General features: G+C 35.5%; 1 protein-coding gene across 5 annotated transcripts in view; it reads right to left on the bottom strand.

Moving 5' to 3' along the window:
- The window catches only part of Rgs7 (regulator of G protein signaling 7), a 413,863-nt gene that overhangs the window by 67,315 nt on the left and 333,162 nt on the right, over nucleotides 1–13,386 (bottom strand). For 3 of the 5 annotated variants that reach the window (XM_042674394.1, XM_042674397.1, XM_042674395.1), the window contains 2 exons: nucleotides 4,800–4,906; nucleotides 558–609 (listed from right to left, as the gene is read on the bottom strand). The exons of the other annotated variants lie outside the window; for them this stretch is intronic. In XM_042674394.1, coding sequence (XP_042530328.1) covers nucleotides 558–609; nucleotides 4,800–4,906 — 159 coding nt within the window. The remainder of the gene's footprint in view (nucleotides 1–557; nucleotides 610–4,799; nucleotides 4,907–13,386) is intronic. 5 annotated transcript variants of the gene reach the window in all.

The following is a 13,386-nucleotide window of genomic DNA, read 5'->3' as shown; positions in this document are numbered from 1 at the left end:
TTGCTTCATTTTAGTCATTGAGGATAACCCATGCAACACCTTTTTTACAATAATCATAAAATAGTGTTTTTTCTCTTATATACTGATTAATAAAGGTTTATGTTCTGTAGATCCTATCTAGCAAGTTCAAGTTAAGAATCATAGGATACCTCATATAACAGTGAGAAAAGTGAAATTTTGGGGAGTCAAGGGAATTTAAAATCATACAGCTAAGTGAGCAGGTCAAACTAAAGCACTTGCTCTTACGGACCTTTTGTTATTCTTTCCAGTAGACCATTATGCTATAAAAAAGCGATAATAATCTTTAAGGCTTGTTATAGCTCTTCAATCCATTTTAAAGCTGTTCTTTAATTGTAGAGAGCATTATGCTATAGAAAACGTTTCCACAAAGTTGGAGACTTTCCAAACAAGGTAATTCATCTATCCTGTGTTATAAATATCTGTCCCAAACTGAGCCTTGGAGTTCCACCTCTTAGAGACAAAAGTAAGAAACACAAGTACACAGACATGCAGACACACTAGTATTATAAACAAAATTATGAGATTATTGAACTAACCATAGTCTGTGTTTTCTGGCTCCCAACAATTTGATGGCCAAAAGTAGGGTGTCTGTGGAGCAAAAAGAAGTGGATCTTAGGTTAGACACATAAAAAATTGGGTAGAGTTTCTAGTCTATGAACTGAATCCATCTTTAATAATTATTAAAAGTTTCCTTGTATATATAACTATATAACTATATAAATATGTATATATATATATATATATATATATATAGTAATCTATAGACACTGTGAGGTTTTCATCTACATCTTCTTTGCCAACCAATTGCAGACATGCACAGCAACAACTTGTATTAGCTACAGTTTTACATCAATGGGCTTGAAGTTATTCAGTTTGTATCCACAGAGTATGATTTCCAGCAGGATTCTGCATGCAATACGCTTACATTCAACAAATTGTTCTCTCTACATTATGTAGCACAGACTTCCCTTTGATAGACCAAAATCTCAATGTACCAAATCTTTATCTGAGATATGATGAATTTATTTGCTTGTCTCCCTTACCTTTGTAATACAACTTCAAGATTAAAACACATCCAGATTAAAACAAGCTCCTACCTTCATAAAGACATTTGTTGCTCTACATTTTTAACTATGCAAGCCAGAAATAATGTTTTAGTTGATGTATTCACAAACAGTAGAGTTCTGTAGAATTCTGATTCTGATTCTGTAAAATTCTCTAAACTCATTGATGTAAGTACAAAAAAAATACTTAATCAGGTAAGCCCTTGTTAAGAGCATCAACATTTTATATTTTCTAAAAGGACATTTCTAGCCCCACTAGCTAGATCTAGCCTGAGGAGTCATGAGGACACCTGTCTGCTTTTTTCTATTCATGCCAAGAAAGAGGTCTATTGCTGAGCCATGCTCCCAGCCAATTCTGTTTTTCTGACCCTTTTCCCTGGAGTGGCAACTATGGCTGCTCCTAGTGGAACACTGGCTGCATACTACAAGAGGGATTAATTGCCTTTGTTAACAGGTCATACAAAATATTTATGTGCAATGTATAAGGTTAGGGTAATTTCTGATTATTATGATGATGCTACTCTCCGAAAGAATTACTCTTAATGAGTAGAGAATGGTAGCTGGGGAGACCTGTTTGCAATTCTGGGAGGGGAAGCTATCCTAATTGTCAGAGATCCACCCAGAGAATCTGACTTACCTTCATTTCTTGGGAATTTTGACAATGTACTAAGAAGAGTGATTTTTTTTTTTTTGCAAATTAATAATGAATTCATAGTGGAATTTAGAAGGGAGAAGGATTGAACCACTAGACAAAGAAAGTATCAAGACTTACATGAGTATCATCAAGACTCTTGTCACCCAAAACCCATATATCTCTCTGGAATTTGGCGTTTGATTAATGTGATTTCTTTGAGATAAAATTGAAGCAAGGAGAGACATGATATCCTTCACTAATATGAGAAGACCTTACCTAGGAAACAATATTTTGTTTAGTTTTGTTTTTGTGCTTCTACCAGGACTTATCACTCTCACTTGGCTGTCTTTTTTATTTCTTTTCTTAATAAGTTTTTTTTTTTATTTTGAAAATACTGTACAGACAGGTTACAGTTACATGACCAAGGTAATGAGTACATTTCTTATCAAGCATTGTTGCCTCCTCCTTTGCTCACAACTAGTGCTCTCCACTTGAGCCACACCTCCATTATGGAAACAAAATGTTTTGATTTATGAGAATAGATAATAAAGTAACAAACCTTACAGTTTGTTGACATTTAAAACCTGTCTTTATAGTCCTACTCATCTTTAAGACATTTTAATGCATGAGTGTCTCTGTTTTTCAGTGTTCACTTCCTTAGCCACTATGAAACTCATCCAAAATAGCTCAGTGCTGTTCTGTAACCTCTGGCATGTGAATTGATATGAAGGGAGACATGAAAAACTACTAACTAGAGAATCATGCCAGATCTCAATTCCAACTAGCAAAGAGAAATTAATTAGACAACTGAAAGGTCACAATAAATGAGAAAATCATGCCGTTACATGTACTAAAAATTAAAGACAAATTCACTATGGCTGCCAGCAAAAGTTAGTTATAGTTCTGTTTGTCTCAGACTTACACTGTAAAGATTCCATGAATGCTAAATGATGGCCAGAACAGCCATGATTCACTGCAAACATCATAAACAGAGCATCACGAATTTCCTGTTTTTAACTCATGATATTTGAAAGCCTTACAAGGAGTTGAATTTCAGCTGAGTGTAATGAGGACCTTTTAGCTGCCTGGAACCAACATAAAAGTGGAAAGTGAATACAGGGGATGGCAATATGTTTTCTCTTAGTAGTGCCATTTGAGCACAGACTAATTAATGCCCTGGTAGACATTACAGTATAAATTCAATTAATCTTGACTTTTCATTTTTATTCTTTTTTTGTTTTAGGATTATATGATTAGTTGATTTACTAAAATATCATATCTAGGTCTAGTTACAGAAGTGGATAGGGATGAATTATTTTGAAAATGCAACAGTGAAGAGACTCCTTTAAAAATTGAGAACTATTAATCATATATAAATAGCTTATTTGCTAATCACCACTATCTCTAACATATTATAGTGATAACTTTTTGGACTACACGCTGTTCTCACTTAATAAGAGGTTAGCTAATTTCAACTATATTAGACAACTCTAACACATTTGACATGGTTTACTGTAACCACCAGACCATTCCGTCTGTGGCTCAGGAGAACACCTTTCTACCCCATCTGCTTGCAATATCCTGTCATCTTCGTGCTCTTACTTCTGTTCTTTGGGTTCCATGTTTTCCTTACTCCTCTCCAAGACTATCTAAGTGGATTGCAGAGTTAAGTTTATTATTATGAATAAAAACTAAACAACAAAAGCTTATAGTATTTTCAAAACAATATTTGAGCTACTTCTCACTAACATTGCTTGGACCATCCTCAAACTTGTGATCTGCTTGTTCCTACTTCCCAAATAGCTAGAATTACAGACGCATATTATCACAGCAGGTTCAAAATGTTTTTAAATTTAACAAGTTAAGTAATTGCAAGTGCTTGAATATTAAGGTCAACATTATCCTTTCAAGAGATTGTTGTGTTTTCCATCATTCACTAAACAACTCTGATCCCAGGAATAAAATTGCCCTAAAGAACTGGGCCTGTGACTGGGTAAGGAAGTCAATGATCTCTGAGAGGAATTTTTTAAAGTATATAATCTATTTTATCTTCCTGCAAGGTTTATTAAATCAAACTGCTATTCAGTCACTTATTTATAGAATGGTTAATAATACTCAGAACAAATGAGAAAAATCCTCCAACTTCTGAAAGTTGGACAATGGAAAGAACTCTCCAGAAAAACAAAGTATCATTAAAAGTTACAGTTTAAAAATCAGAGTTATCATTTTTGTGCCAAGATGAGATGGAACCAGGGTTCGTGCATGCTACCATTGAGATATCTATTCAATCCTGAACAATGACATTCTATGTGCCTTAATTTTCTAGGTTGGAATCCACTAGTTATTTTTGCATGAACTACCACTTCTAATAAAATATCAGATAAACTTAAAAGAAATCATTGTGAACCAAGCATCAATTGTATAAGGAGTAACTAAAATTAGTCAGCAATCACCTCCTAACAGAATAATTGTCTCTGTCACATTTGGAAATGATATAGACTGACTCTTGTCAGTTGGCACAATTTTTACGGTGTTATGTATGTCTTGGGTTAGTGTAACCATTCTATGTGTTCATGTCAGTTTTCATAGAGAGATAGCAGGGCTAGCATCAGACATTGGCAAGAGTTTGCATAAATGTTTAAATTCTACCCTGGAATTTCAAACATTCCCTTGAAAATTTCCTAGGACTGAAGATGGTTCTGGTTCGCAGGCAAAGGCCAGCGTATAATATTAAGTTACATGGTTCAATTTATTACCAGTTCCATACAACTTAGAGATGAAGACTCTTCCATCGTCCTGAATTCCAGTAAGTCTGTTACTGAAATTTCCTTAGGTTTTCCATATAAAATATAACCACAACCATTATTCAGTTCATCTGTCACAAATCACCACCTCTTTACACCTTCCCACTTTTCTCTTCATTCATTGCTTTTTGTGTCTTAATTCTAACAGAAACCAGAGTCTAACTAATCTAAGTAAAATAACACACACTGTTTTTAAAGTTCTGTAAAAATAAAATAATAACCAACAAAAGGGAAACGTCTAGTGTATCATGAAAGAACATTTTCATTCCAACTTACTTGAAACCGGTAGAAGGTACCATCATCCTTAAGTGTGAGGACATGATCTGAGATGGGGAAGAAGTAGCCGTGGGCAGCCATTAATGTTCCCAAATGAAGCGCCTCCACTGTTTCATGAAAACAAAGAAAAAATGAAAAGAACACAGAAACGCTTTTTACATTGATTTATTTTAAAAAGGATTCATACAGCTATACAATTTCATCTGACTCTTTTTGAGTATGCTCTTTTGTCCACGTTCTTCCTGACCTTGGAGTTCATCACTTTCAGTTCTTGTTTCAACAGGTTCTGAGTTAGGTGCGGTTCTCCCTAACCACCAGCCCAGGAGATCTGATCATGGGTGGACCAATGGCACCAGAAGGCCCTAGACATTTTCAAAATCTGACCCTTTCATCTTATAGATGGGATATATGTTTGCTCTGTTTTGACACTCAACCTCAAACAACTGCATTTGCCATTGATGTGAACTTTGAACTTTGACATGTTTTCACTTTCACCACTGTCTTCCATGACCATGGATACCTAACACTCTCTGGCAGCTTTTCTAATGATTTAACATTCCCTAGGCCATTTATGCTATGGTGTAAGCCTTTACTCCTGAAATGGTACAAGGTGTTTCTAACTATTCTATACAGCATTCTACATATGCTATCTAGAAGGAATGTGTTTATTTAATCACTGTAATTAGAACCCAGTACTACAACCAATAGGGATATTACTGCATATGATTACAGAAAACGTAAAAGTTGTGAACTTCAAGTTTCCAAATTATGGTGCTAAACCAAATAGGTTTTTTTTAATGCAACGTAAAATGTATGCATATAGAAAATATCAAAAAATTTCATCTGTTGTTACATCTTTATATAAAGTTCACTTGTACTTATTTATGATTCTTAGACAAATGGCTATTATTTTTTTTCTTTTGGTGGTATCAAGGTTTGAATTCAGGGACTTAATCTTGCTAAACATGTGTTCTCCCACTTGAATTATGCTTCCAAACACCTTGGATTTAGTTCTTTTTTCTTGGTTGTTGTACTGGTATCGATAGTTTGAACTCACGGCTTCATGCTCTTTCTCAGCTTTCTTGTCATAAGTTGAGCCATACCTTTTGTCCAGCATTTTACTGGTTAATAAGAAAAGGAGTTTTCAAGACTTTTCGGCCTGGCTTCCAACTGTGATCCTCTAGGTCCCAGCTTTCTGGATAGCTATGATTACAGTCATGCTCCAAAGCATCTAGTAGCTAGATGCTTTGGTTACCTTTAAATAGAGACTTAGGCTTTTGCTTGGGACTAGCCTTGACCACAATCATCCTACCACTGTCTCCCTTGCATCTAGCATTACAGATGTGCTACACCACATGCAACTTTTCCTTAGAGATAGAGTTTCACTAATATTTATGCAGCTGGCCTCCAACCTCCATGCTTGTACCTGCCAAGGATTTGGGATTAGAAGGATAAGCCATTACATCTGATCCTATGACATGGTTCTTTAACTTTGTACTATTAAAAAAGTTCTTGAGAACGTAAATCTACAGTTACCTTTAGCTATCAATCCTGGGAAGCTTTCACACTTCAATAAGAAGCGAGTCATAGACTTCTTGTTATGGTATAGCTAAGTATAAGAATTCCCTGTCTGCCTCCACATGTATATTGACTAATAATACTTAATTATTAAGCGTTTATTTGTTATGGAGTACTTGGGTGCCCTTTGGAATAGTTATCTGACATCTTGCAAACTTTTAACTGATAAGTTCTATCTATAGTCTCTCACCGCCTCATTCCTGCTGACAATAAAGAGAAAATGTCAATCATTTTCTTTGCAGATTGTTCTTTGTTTGGCAGTACCACAATCCAAGCATGGTAAATTCTTGCTGATGAGAAACATAAAGAGCAAATTACCTAGAGATCTCAACTGCTTTATTTTTTTTTTGAGTACTCTATTTCTGTTAGATTTGATTATACATCTCATTTTATTCTCTCTTCAAGACAAACACATGCTCTATAATTTTACGATTAAGGACAATTTGTTTTGATAGATTTGCCTCTTCTCTTGATGGAATTCAGTAGTGATGTTGGTAAGGATCTATTTATAAAAGATTAAAATATACTTTCTACATGACTCACATACTTTGTATGACAAGATAAGGTCAACCCATTGGATTTAATATTTAAGAAGACTGACTTTCAACTAAGCTTATAAAAGGATTTTGTGGAATTTGATCAAATAATTAACTATGGAGAATATCATTGATCAAATAATTAACTATGGAGAATATCATTTCCATACATAGCACCAAAAGAACCAGCTCAAAGGCAAAAATAAGTACTAAGGTGAAATGATACAACTTTGGCTCGGGGGGTATGGGAGGGAAGAGGGGCGGGGGGGGGGAAGAGAAGGAATGGTAAGGGGAAACAAAGGAGGAGGCAAGGATGCTTGATAAGAAATGTACTCATTATCTTGCCCATGTAATTGCAACCCTCTGTATGGTATTTTCACAATTAAAAAAAATAAGTTTTAAAAAAAAGAAATTGGGATGAATTTTCCTTTTTTTTTTTTTTTTTTGGTCAGTTGTGGGGCCTGGGTGTTGTCCCTCAGCTCTTCAGCTCAAGGCTCTACCACTTAAGCCACAGTGCCACTTCTGGCTTTTTCTGCTTATGTAGTGCTTAGTAATCAAACCCAGGGCCTCATGCATAAGGCAAGCACTCTACCACTAAACCACCTTCCTAGACCTGAATTTTCTATTTTAAAATTACATTTCTGACTCCTAGATTGTCAGTACAAAAGTAGATGTTGAATCTATAACAATGAAATAATGAACAAGTTAAACTCATGAATAAATGGCCCATCAAGAATATGAAAATATACTACATGGAAAAATGCTAAATTATGTTGTGTTCTTATGAGTATCTCATTAATTTCTTCCTAGAGAATATTGATGCTCATATTTTCATTTCAAAATACTTCTACAAGCTTTTCAAGTGGGGTTGGTTATCTTTTTTCTTTTTTGCTGGTCGTCAGCCTTGAACTCTGGATCTAGGCGCTGTCCCTCAGCTCTTCAGTTCAAGGCTAGCACTCTATTACTTGAGCCATAGTACCTCTTCCAGCTTTTTCTGCTTATGTGGTGCTGAGGAATCAAACCCAGGGCCTTATGCAAGCAAGGCAAGCACTCTACCACTGAGCGACCTTCCTAGCCCTTTTTTGTTGTTTTTTATGCCTATCCTGGAACTTGAACTCAGAGCCTGGAAGCTATCCCTAAGCTTCTTTTTTTCCCTTAAGGTTAGCCTCCAGTATTTTTTTTTGGCAGGGGGTAATGTATTGGAGATAAAAGTCTCATGTTCTACCCTTCCAAGGATGGCTTTGAACTGTGATCCTCAGACCTCAGTCTCCTGAGTGTGTGAGCCACCAGCACCCAGCAGCCAGTAGGGCTGTTTTAGCTACTGTGTAGTGGAAAAATATAATAATAATGATATCTATAGCATAAAGCCAGCATGACTTACGATCATTTTGTCAACATAGATTTGTTTATTTATCACACTTTCCTGTGATCCCACTGCTTACTAAATCTCATCCTTATTTTGATTTAGTGTGAACCAGTCATAGAAGAAATCATTGCAACAGTTTCATGAGTAATCCATCAAGATCACTTTCCCAACAATGGGGCATTAAATGACTTGGCAATAGCATGGATCTGCAAAATATAATCACTGATTCACATTCTCATACATGTGATATTACCCCCACCCACCTAGCTAAAGTTCAACAATAAACCTACCTTCAAATTTTCAGTTGACTTTTCATTTGAATGTTCAAGATATGAACAAACAGGTAGTAAAGGCAAAATAAAATCCACCTCTACACAACTGTTATGATATTAATAGCTAACTGCAGGTTAGTCTGATGTATCTATAGCACATTCCCTCAAACCCCAGCATCTTTCACAGTCAAAAAGAATTCTTCTAGACTAATTGGTTTTTTTTTTTACCACAACTACTTCAAAATGTTTAAAGGATTAAAAGCAGATTTTTAAAAGAAATTGGAGCTCTTCAGTATAATGTATTGTAAATTCCTGGCATAATTTCAAAACAAGTAATGATTATCATAGACGCGCAACTTAGAGAACTAACAGCTCCTCCCAAGACAGCCTGGAATCTTCAAGTAATAAAAATCATTTTGATATTAATAAAGGATAATAAAAAATAATTCTTACTAAATCCACTCTTTTCATGTCAGATGCTATTTTTATTTTATGTGCATGAAATGAAAAATATAATAGACTAGAGATGTGGCTCAGAGCTAGAGTGCTTGCCTAGCAAAGCACAAGGCTCTGAGTACAACCTCCAGAACAGAGAAATGCACAATGCACAGATACATATATATATATATATAATCTCTAACACAAAACATAAATATATTTGGCAAGGGGGAAGATAGTTTTAGAAGAAAGTTTAGAGAAATAGATCATTTCTCTATATCAAGTACCTATACATTTCATATGTATGTGAAATAAAAATTCTATAAAGGTAAGTTACTTAATAATAAAATAACTGATGCTCATCAGGATAAGTCTGAGTCATAAAAGAAAGCTTTCATTTGACATATTCTTAGTTTGAAAAGGTCTGGAAAGCCATCATTTCAGAAATTCTTCAAAATATTATCTTTTTTTTCTTTTTAGAATTGGCATTTGAAAGGCAAAATTAGACGTGTAGAAAAATGACATATTCCTAAAATTTCATTCTCTAACAAAGCCAAATAAAAGCATATCTTACCATATTAGGAATTTCTAAAAATAAGTTCATTTTCTCAGCAGTTGGACTGAAAAAACAATTTTAATTTTCCTATATAATTTTATTGAGAACCTCCTGAGTGCTGGGATTGGAGGCATAAACAACAGTGCTTGGTGGAAAGCACGTACTTCAGATTGAGGAGATCTGCATTGCAAATACTAAGGAGATATAGGCAGGAAAACAGTGAGATCAAGGCCAGCATCAGCAACATAATAAAACCTTCTCAAGAAAGAATCAGAAGTGAAACCCTGAGAATCGATGTTGTTAAATCAGTAGTCCTTGTTACACACAGAGCAGACCTGGTATCAGCAACTATGAAACCTTAGGGAGATTCTTCAGACATAGAGAACAATGCTAAGTTAAAAAAATACTACCTATGAATATTGATGTGGAGAAGTACTTTAAAATCTAGGATACATAGACTGTATAACACCAGCTTGTCCCATTTTCATATTTAAATATACTTCAGAATGATTGGTATTTCTATCTTTGCACAAAATCAGCTACATTTAAGGAGGATTCTGTTCTATTTATATGTAGGATAGGTGCAGAAAATGGTATTCAGATGAGAGAAAAATCCTGATGAGTTCATCCAAGTACAGTATAAGGAAACTAACAATCGTCAGAGCCAAGGAAATGATAAATTATAGTGGAAAGTAGTATTCCATTTAAAATATATAATATGCTATGCAATTTTTCTATCACTTAATCCAGCTGAGTGAGCTAAAAGAAACTGAGGGATCTACTTATCTTTAATTTTTTTCTTTGTTTTTGAAGGTAAACAGAGTAAGTAAAAGAAAGAGGGAAGTAGCAAGACTTTCTCTTTGGAAAGAGTTCAATGATGTCCTCTTGCAGGGTGCTTTTTATAATACAGGTCTCCTCCCATATCTCCTCCTCTGGACTTTGGGATAATTGCTTGATGTCTTTTGCATGTGCCCTTCTAACTCTTTTAAATGACTGAGCAGGCATTATGGGAAGAAGCATTTGAAGTGCCCATGAGGACTTTTTAATAGGTAGAGAAGTTTTTGGAGCAAGTGGTACTTCAAGTCAGAGTGACATTTGTATCATGAAAAAACACTTTCCACTTGACTTCCAATTCTACTTTAAGTTCTATATGGCAGATTATCAGTAAATCACCTTACTTCCCTGACCATGGAACTGACATCTATAAATGCAGCCAAAGATCACCAAAATCTTCCTGATTCTCATTTCATGCCCCTAGATGCAGTCAAAATTCATACTGGATGTTGAGGCAGAGAAGTGACCACTTTATTTGGTCTCCTTGTGTCAGAGGGAAATTTTTCTTTCATATATACTTTCCTATTGTCTAGGTCCCAATACACTCCCAACATTAAAGAAACATAACAGCAGATTGTTATCTCAAAGACTTAAAATCAATCCTTGTGATGGTCAAGAGTTGCTATAGAACTTTGGGAGGTATATTTCATTCACTATTGGCAATATTAGCACTCTAGCAATAATATTGTTAATTTATTATGGGTTTATTGAGATTTAATCCCATGGCAACCTGAGGGCTATCTACACTAGGAAATATAGAAGAATATCCATGCGTGAATGAGATTCCATTATGAGCTTTTATTAGTAGCACAAAAAGCATAATACATGAAAGAAAAACTTTAGGAGTCAGGCCACCATCTGAAAGACAGTATCTGTAAACTACCATTCTATCTTAAGGCACATAGATCTCCATAAAATGGAAATGTGACAGTAGGAATTTGTCAAGCATACAGAGCATCACATCAGCAAAAGAGAACCTTAACAAAACAAAACCAAGAAAAGTCAGGTACAAAGTGAGAGATCCAAGGACAAGACTGATAATATAACAAAATCCTAAGTGTTTCATACATGGACGAAGCATCCTCCTGGAAGTGTGGGGAGGAGGATGGATGAACTTGGAAAGTGATAAAGCAGAAAAATCTGCAAATTTTCCTATTGTGTTCCAAATACTAATGAATACTTCTACTGTGTTGTCTTTGAGTCTTACAACAAACAAAAAGTTAGAATTTGTTCTTTCAAACATCATTCTTCATGGTAGAATTCTTTCCTGGCATACACAAAGTTTTCCACTCCAACCCTACCAGAAACTCTTTGGGGAGATAATCAATACATTTCTTCTTTTATGTTGACTGTATTCTGTGTGTTTAGAAACAGCACATTGGATTTCAACAAAGCCAGCTTTTCTATAGTATTAGAGCAATTTCAGCTCTTCTGTGTTATTGAACAATACATCCTTCAGCTCTTCCACGCCACTGAGTAAGATACACTTTGTGTTCTCTACTTTCTATCAACCAATTCACTGCTTGATGAGGCTCTCAGGCTAACCACAATTTTTCTTCTTCGGCTCTCTGTCCTTGTATCATCCATGCTAATTCTTCCAGAATGCTCACTTAGTGACCTACATCAGGATGGGATTCTTTTCTGAGCTTTTATCTCAGCATTTAGGATATTCAGGATAGCTTCCTTTCCTTACCTTCACCAGCTGAAATTCTATCCATTCTCCTGCTCCATCCAAATACAGTCCTTGCTCACAAGGCCTTTTGGATTTCCAATGAGCCCAAGGCCTGGTGTCTCCACGGTCAATAGTTTTATAGTGGTATTAGTTTTCACTGTGACTATCTAGTGATCTTGAAACATGAGAACTCTGTTTAAACTGTTTCCTTAACCATCCACCTTCCAGCTCATACATTCAGACTATACCATTGAATAGGAAACAGAAGGGTAACTTTTAAAAAGAAGTATTTTAGTGCTTCTTCCAAGGTAATAATAAACGCCCACTTTGCTTTGATATAGGATATATTTAAGGTTTGCTTTATTGGAGTTCATACTTTTGTTTTGTTTAGTTTTGTGTGTGTTTGTGTGTGTGTGTGTGTGTGTGTGTGTGTGTGTGTGCACATGCGCGTGTGTATGCATGTATCAGTCCTCCAGCTTGAACTCAGGGTCTAAGCATTGTCCCTGAGCTCTTTTCTTCAAGGATAACCATAGAGCAACTTTTGTTTTTTTTGGCGGTTAATTGAAGGTAAGATTCTCAAGAACTACTGGATGAGTTGACTTGGAACACTGGTCCATAGATCTCAGCCTCTTGAGTAGCTAAGATTACAAGTTCCCAGCATGGAGTTGTGGCATTTGCACATAAGGATTTGAAGATTCTTTTTTGTGTCTTAAAAAATTCATACTGGTTGGGCGCCAGTGGCTCAAGCCTGTAATCCTAGCTACTCAGGAGGCTGAGATCTGACGATAGAGGTTCAAAGCCAACCTGGGCAGGAAACTCTGTGAGACTCTTATCTCCAATAAACCACCAGAAAACCGGAAATGGCGCTGATGGCTCAAGCAGTAGAGCACTTGCCTTGAGCTAAAGAATGCGGGGACAGCGCCCAAGCCCAGAGTTCAAGCCCCGACAAAATAAAATGACTGACAAAAATAAAAAATAAATAAATTCATACTGTTTTTCATGAGTCTTTGTTAAATTTCTATAGCAGTGAAGAATGAAATTTTCAAATGCTTTTTACTTCGTTGTGGTTTTCCAGAGTTGGTGGCTTTTATGGTCAAGTTATTTTGAATTAACAGATCAAATTGTATGCATTTATTTTATACAATGGTGTGTTTTCAAGTATGAACAAATTAACATGTCTGTCACATTTTTAAGGAATAAAAGATTTTATTGTATATACACTAGAACTCTCCTTAATTTATTCCCCTAACTGAAATATTTTCTCCCTTGACAAACGTCCCTCAATCATTTCCACCTAACTTCTTGATCCCTGATATACCTATCATTCTACACTCT

The sequence above is a fragment of the Dipodomys spectabilis genome, unplaced genomic scaffold (assembly GCF_019054845.1).
Source record: "Dipodomys spectabilis isolate Male_0828 unplaced genomic scaffold, ASM1905484v1 ptg000019l, whole genome shotgun sequence".
NCBI classification, from domain to species: Eukaryota; Metazoa; Chordata; class Mammalia; order Rodentia; family Heteromyidae; genus Dipodomys; species Dipodomys spectabilis.
Note: the sequence above shows the minus strand (reverse complement) of the source record. Positions and strands in the feature narration are given on the sequence as shown.